We start from the raw sequence: 7,351 nt of genomic DNA, 5'->3' as shown, positions 1-7,351 counted from the left end.
GTTTCCATTTACACAATATAGTAATTCTCAATTGCTGAAGCTGTCAAATCCTAGAAACTGTAGCATTCCTACATGATGTTAACATCATTCTCAAACAGTTGTTAGTCTAAGATTCATTTGATGAATCCAATTTATGTATACATTTCTGTTACGTTAGGATTAGAAACATGTTCTATTTAGAAATAACTCCATGGACAGTTTTTATATTTTATTTTCATAATGAAAAACTAGTCAGATTTGCTTCAGCCTCAAAGAGTGTGTTTACGTAAAATTAAATTAACACTGGCAGTGAGCTGTAGTTTTTTTTTTCCCTAAACAAGAAATGAGTTAATTGAAAAATTTTTTAAATTATTCAATTATTTTCCTTCTCTACTAGCTTAGAAGTTTACGTCCTATTGCTCTTATTTTAATAGCTACATCCTATTAATTCATACATATTGATTTACCTTATCAAAATATAAATTTCATAAATACCTAAATCAATTCCAATATGATACAAGGCCCTTAGAAAAGTTTAACTCCTTTTATGCCCTTCCTGACGTCTTTTCTTATTGTACAGTACTTGAAGTTTATTTAAAAAAAATAGAATAGATGTTTTTATGGTTCTTTCTTCCATCAAATTTCACTTACATTGCTCATATACTATTACCTTTCTTGCTCTTCATTCTTTCCAGCATTTTGTTCTTCTAAGATCATTTCTTCCTGAAGTACATCCTTTAGAATTTCCATTAGTTGTCTCCTGGTGACAAACTCTCTTAGTATTTGTTTGTCTAAAAATATCTTTATTTTAACCTCTTGTTGAATATTTTCATGAAAGATGCCACCCTTGGGATCCTTAGTGTGAGTAGGGTCATCCATAAGCACCCCCGTCTGGGCTTTGACTCCCAAAGAACCAAAGCCCTAGAATGAAGTGCCTGCATGCCTTCAGCTCCTCCAGTGGGAGAACAATGTCTGTCTTAACAGGGTTGCTGGAGATAATTAAATGAGATAACCGATAGAAAATTCTTGGCACAGAGAAGGAAGGCAGCCAAAGCTAGCTCTTTTTCTTTCAACTGAAAGCTTTAGTTCTTAGCCTCCAGGTTTTTAAAGTTTATGCTTTTACAATTGGAGAATAAAATGTGGCCTCCTTAGAGCTACCAAAGCCTGAATCTTTGCAATCAGAAGTGTTCACCAAAACCCCAAAACATGAGGCCAGAGATAAGGGATGCTCCTCCCAGCTCTGCATGAAAAGACCTTCTTTGTTCTAATGACCCAACCCAGCCATCTGATATACAATCCATTTCCTTTTGACATTTTTGTCAGAACTCTAATGTCTAGTCTTTGTCTTTTTCAATACCATCAGGTCCAACTGCAGATCACCTGATTTGATGGTGAAGCCATATAAATTCAGAACAAGAGTCTGTTTAGAAGCCAGAGTCAGATGTCATAGTACTGGGGAGATGAAGGAAGAGTCCGGAGGTAACCCATAAGCTACTGGCAGCATTGTCCTCGACTCTGCTAGGTGACCAGTCTGCCTTCTCTCTACTTCCACCACTCTCCACCCTCCACCATCTCCTCATTCTTCCATCCACAATCTTGAGACGGAAGGTGCTTCATCTCCAAGTTTGGATTATCTACTCTAAGGATATCTAAGTATTGGGGTTAGAAATAAGAAATCAGAAAGGAGTAGGCGAAGTACCTTGGCCGGCTAAAGATGAACCCAGCCAAAGGGCATTAGATTGTTCACTTGCTTCCAAGCATCAGCAGTCAGGAATATGTAATAACAACTCTACACTTGGACAGTACACTTGTTCAGTGCATGACAGTACCCTCTAACCCTAAAAGCCCCACAGGAACTTCCTAGCCAACTCCATACAAGGGAAAGAAGACATGCTTTCCCAGAACCAGAAGGAAGGGAAAATTGAGTGTTATGGTTTGGATTGTGTTCCTCCAAAGTTCATCCGTGGAAGCCCTAACCCTCAGTATCTCAGAATGTGACTATATTTGAGGGCAGAGTCTTTAAAGAGGTGACTAAGTGAAAATGAGGCCATTAGGGTGGGTCTTAATACAATCTGACTGGGATCCATATAAGAAGAGGAAATTTGGACGTCAAGAGTGGGCACAAAGAGGGATGACCCTGTGAAGAGGCAGTAAGAGGGTGGCCATCTGCAAGCCAAGGAGAGAAGCCTCAGGAGAAATCAAATCTGTGGGAACCTTGAATTGGACTTCTAGCCTCCAGAACTCTGAGCAAATGAATTCCTGTTGTTTAAGTTCCCAAGTCTGTGGTACTTTGTCATGTCAGCTCGAGGTGACATGGAACCAGACTTCATGGCACATTCAGTTCAGACAGCTCTGCATGCTATTTTCATGGACATACTTCTTCTCTGGGGCCAGTGAAGCCAAGTCCAACACAGGTGAAGTGCCTTCAAGAGCTTACAGAAAAACCACCTATTATACCCATCTTTGAGTCAGAAAATGGAGAGCTATGTCACAACAGGGAGCTGTGGTTCAGTGCTTTAGTCAAACGTGTCTCATTTCTCACACTCCTTCCTCAAGTATAAATTGAAGGAGGAAGGTATTAATGAAGAAAGATTATGGGGGGGGTTAACTATTACTGGGCCGCCGACCCATTTAAAAATCCACAAAGCTATGGATTCAGAAAAATAGAGAGTCTATATTGGTTTTCTATGGCTGCAGTAATAAATTACCACAAACTTGGTGGCTGAAAACAAGATAAATTTATTTTCTCATAAGTTTTGGAGGCCAGAAGTTCAGGATCGGTTTCTCTGGGCTGAATTCAAGCTGTGGACAGGGCTGTACTCTGTTCCTTGCAGTTTCTGGTAGCTGTCAGCATTCCTTAGCATGTGGCTGCATTACTCCAATCTTTGCCTTTGTCTTTACAGCACTTCTCTTTTTTCTGTGTGTATCAGAACACTTATAAGGACATTTATGATTGGATTTAGGGACCACTCAGATAATCCAGGATAATCTCCCCAGTCAAGATCCTTAATTTAATCATATCTGCAAAGACAGGTTCCAGAGATTAGAACTTGATATATTTGGGTAGCCACTATTTAACCTCTAAAAGAATCCAAGCTTTTTTCATACAATTTCAGGAAGATCATGGACCTAGGTAAGAACATCTGCTCTGGAGATGCTTTTCATCAAAGGTATGTGGTAAATAGATACACTGAAAGCAGGTCCATTTGCTCATTCACCATCTTCTCTATACCTCAGAATCAACCACAGTGCTGGTTAAAAATCCAAATTCCAAACTCCAAAATCACATCCCCAGGCCTATTCCTAAATCAGAATCTCTCAGAGTCCAAACCCAGGATTCTACATTTCTAACAAGCTCCCCAAAATAATTCTGATGCGGCCAGCCTTGCACCCATACTTTAATGAATAATTGATTAACAGTCTGGATGCTTAAGTCCTCTCACTGTTAAATGGACATACTGCCACCTCCTTCACAGTAAAAGAGATGTCTGTGCAAGCTTATTTGCACAAAGAAAGCGATTATATTCTTTTTTTTTTCTCCCTTATTCCTATACAAAGGTGAAGTACTTTTATTGTTTATTTGCTTTCTGTCCCACCTCATGCTTAATGCACCTGGCCTCGAGGCGCAGTCTTGATACAAGGAAGAAAGGGAAAAGGGAAGAGCCGCAAACTCTTGCAGTTGGTGCAACCGAGATGCACTTGACGCTTCGCGGACCTGAGCTTCCTCCGCCCCTTCCATAGCCCCCGCCTTGGGGATAATTTGCATGGAGCCGGAGGCTAGCGGAGAGCCCGCCCGCCCGCCCGCCTCGCTGATTGGCTGAGCTGGCCAGTGCGTCAAGCTCTTTTGTCTCAGAGGATCAAAGCAACCACGGCTGCCTTGGGAACCGTGCTGCCTAGACTCCGCTCTCCCTCGCTGGGCAGACTTGCTGAGCAGCTCAGTCTGGCAGCCCCCAGTTGCTTAGCGGCCAGGGAGGCTCCCGTCCTTTTCTCTTGCAGGGCTGAGGAGACCGAAGGAGGCATCCGCAGCCGTCACACCGAAAGGTCTGCAACGCACAGGCTGAGCACAGGTAAAGAAAGGGAGTGCGATTGCCCAGCTCGGAGACACGAGGGGAAGCCCCACCAGTACTCGGCGGCTTCCTGCTTGGAAAATCGAGAACTGTGAGGCAGGGCAAGGAGCACTCCCAAGGCCCGGCTACGCTGAGGGAGGAGGTGGGGTGCCACTGGATGCTGCCCAATGGGTAGGATTTGCCTGGATTGAAAAGGGGGCGTTTTCAGGGGGCGGGGTGAAGGAGAGAATCTCTGGCTGTCTGCCTTGAACCCTCTTTGCATCTCCTCATCTCTTACTGGGGAGGAATATGTGGGTGTGCGCGTCCAACTCCTATTCCCTTTCTCGGTGGCAGGCCATCAAAACCGAATGTGAACTTGAATTCTGTGTGGCTGATTGCAGAGCTGGTAGGCTGACGGTTTCCTGGGGGAAATGTAATGGGGCGAGGGTCGCTTTAGCTTGTATTCAGAAGGTGGGAGAGGGAATTTTCCGCCTGCCTACCGCGCAAGCAGCGAGAGGTGGGGGTTCGGGGGTGAGGTGGGGAGGGAGGGAGAGGGATAAGGCTGCTTCTGACCTTTCGTTTCCTTGCCCTGACCTCCGCGGCGGCGCAATCTTGATGCCTTGAGGTCCCAGATCACCGACCCCCGGTGGACAGAGATCAGCTGTACTCTGGAGACAGTTTTCTCACGGAGGCCACCAGTTGCAGAAGCTGGAATAAAATAAAGGCACGCGCTTGTTCCAGAGCTCATGTAAGAATCTGAGAGATAAGTGGGGAGACACTTTGAGAAGGGGGCGTGGTTGAGGCCTGAGACCATGTGGTTAATGAGATCGCACTTATTCCCACAAATATGTGACTGTGCTCTATTTTGAGAGCCCAACATCAACTTTATACACTATTATACTTAGAATTAGAAGCAACAGTTGCCATCCCTCTTGAAGGACTGGCGGGAGGGATGGATGTGGCTGTCGAAAGCTCCCTGCTAACACGGAGGCACCGGCTGGCTCCGTGAGGTGGTAATTGCCAGTCTCCTGGAGGATATTTTTAGGGCGGTGGGCAGATATAAAATATACTGAAGGATATTCGGGAAGGGAGAGAAAACAAGTGCAGCCTCGTTACCCACCCTCCTTAAAAAAAAAAAAACCTTCTGTTATTTTTTTTTTTCTTTTTTACAGTCGCTACTGAGATAGGAGGAAGGCAGAGAGCCCTCCTGCACGCCTGCAGATTAGGCTTTTCCAAAAAGCCTGACCATCTCGTTATATTCAGATACCCGATCATCGTAGGTCATGGCTAGTATTATTGCACGCGTGGGTAACAGCCGGCGGCAGAACTCACCCTTGCCGCCATGGGCCCATTCTATGCTGAGGTCCCTGGGGAGGAGTCTTGGTCCTTTGATAGCCAACATGGCAGAGAGAAACATGAAGTTGTTCTCCGGGAGGATGGTGCCCGCCCAGGGGGAAGAAACCTTTGAAAACTGGCTGATTCAAGTCAATGGGGTCCTGCCAAATTGGAATATGTCGGAGGAGGAAAAGCTCAAGCGCTTGCTGAAAACCCTTAGGGGCCCCGCCCGGGAGGTGATGCGTTTGCTCCAGGCGGCCAACCCCAACCTAAGTGTGGCAGATTTCTTGCACGCAATGAAATTGGTGTTTGGGGAGTCTGAAAGCAGTGTGACTGCTCATGGTAAATTTTTTAACACCCTGCAGGCACAAGGAGAGAAAGCCTCCCTTTACGTGATCCGTTTAGAGGTGCAGCTCCAGAACGCTGTTCAGGCAGGGATTATAGCTGAGAAAGATGCAAATCAGACTCGCCTGCACCAACTCCTTTTAGGGGCTGAGCTGAATGGAGGCCTGCGCTACAGGCTGAAGCATCTTCTCAGGATGTATGCAAATGAACAGGAGCGTCTTCCCAATTTCCTGGAGTTAATCAGAATGATAAGGGAGGAAGAGGATTGGGATGACACTTTTATTAAATGGAAGCGGGCCAAAAGATCTGAGTCAATGGTGGAGAGGGCAACCAGCCCAGTGGCATTTCAGGGCTCCCTACCAATAGTGATCAGCAGTGCTGATTGCAACGTGATAGAGATAGATGATACTCTCAATGACTCAGATGAGGATGTGATTCTGGTGGAGGCTCAGGACCCTCCACTTTCATTCTCGGGTTCTCCCCCCAGACACAGGGCCAGACCTCGGGATCCAGTACTAGTCATTGATTCCCCCCACAGTTCCCAAGCTCAACCTCCTTCCACCAGTGGGGGTTCTGGCTATAAGAATGATGGTCCTGGGGATATGCGTAGAGCCAGGAAGAGAAAATACACAATCCGCTGTTCACATTGTGGTGAGGTGGGCCACTCAAAGGAAACCTGCGACAATGAAAGCAACAAGGCCCAGGTGTTTGAGAATCTGATCGTCACCCTGCAGGAGCTGACACATACTGAGGAAGAGGGGTCAAGAGAGGCCTCTGATGAACCCAATGACAGTGAGGTGCTAGCCCCCAGCCTCAAATAAACCTTAAGCTATATTCAGAGTCCAGCGACGGGAAAGCTGGATGGGGTGGGGGTTGGTGCTTCTAATTGCATGACTTAATCCACAAAGCGGCTTTCTTTCAGGGTGGAGGAAAAAGGGTCTTGGATACCAGCACAGTGGAGGGAAATGGCCTGACCTCTGTCCCTGCTCCCCCACCCCCACCCCTGCTGCCTAAGGGTCTGTTTCCTGTGTGTGCCCATTTCCTTGTCGACTTTATTCTCTTTGTGAAAGTGGTATATTTCATTGTTAAATCTTCAAACAATAAAGTACAAAAAAGTAAAGTACAAGTTATCCCAAACTCTCTACCCTTATATAACCATTGTCAACCCTTTGGTGAATGTCCTTCTAGATATTTCCCTATACTTATATACCCAGACAGATATATGTACAAAGAAAAGTGATCAAATATAAGTGCTGTTCTATAGTCTGTATTTTTTCACTAAACAACATATGTTGTAGACTTCTTTCTATGTCAATAAATATATAACAGCATCTATTTTAATGTCTTTGTGGTATTTTAAGAAGTAAATGAAAAGGGAATAAGAGAAATATAGTAAAAAGCTAAAAAGGGGTGAGGTTGTATCTCAGGGTGGGGTTTTTAGCAACCTCATTTGGCAGATGAGGAAAAGGGAAGAAGAATGAGCTGAAATATTCCCCAAAGGTAAATGGACAGAGCTCCTTACTATAACCGACCTGTCCCTTATGTCATAGAGCCAAACTATGACACCCACTAGTTGACAATGCCCCAACGCTTTCTTCTCTAATGTATCCAGAGGAGTCTGATGTCTGGGGAGTCTGGTGCTGAGG

At 45.1% G+C, this 7,351-nt stretch overlaps 1 protein-coding gene across 1 annotated transcript; it reads left to right on the top strand.

Annotated features, from left to right (window-relative positions):
- The first annotated feature begins 3,831 nt into the window (after nt 1-3,831).
- ZCCHC12 (zinc finger CCHC-type containing 12) lies at nt 3,832-7,036 on the top strand. The gene is made up of 4 exons (XM_015589315.2): nt 3,832-4,046; nt 4,380-4,431; nt 4,651-4,773; nt 5,198-7,036. The coding sequence occupies exon 4, from the start codon at nt 5,309-5,311 to the stop codon at nt 6,524-6,526; it is 1,218 nt and encodes a 405-aa protein (XP_015444801.1). The 5' UTR covers nt 3,832-4,046; nt 4,380-4,431; nt 4,651-4,773; nt 5,198-5,308; the 3' UTR covers nt 6,527-7,036.
- Nucleotides 7,037-7,351: the final 315 nt, after the last annotated feature.

This window comes from Pteropus alecto, unplaced genomic scaffold, assembly GCF_000325575.1.
Source record: "Pteropus alecto unplaced genomic scaffold, ASM32557v1 scaffold280, whole genome shotgun sequence".
Classification (NCBI taxonomy): domain Eukaryota; kingdom Metazoa; phylum Chordata; class Mammalia; order Chiroptera; family Pteropodidae; genus Pteropus; species Pteropus alecto.
This window is presented reverse-complemented; position numbering and strand designations above follow the sequence as displayed.

Excerpts from the sequence above, each read along its gene's own strand:
- ZCCHC12 (XM_015589315.2), top strand. The coding sequence starts at position 5,309 with ATGGCTAGTATTATTGCACGCGTGGGTAACAGCCGGCGGCAGAACTCA.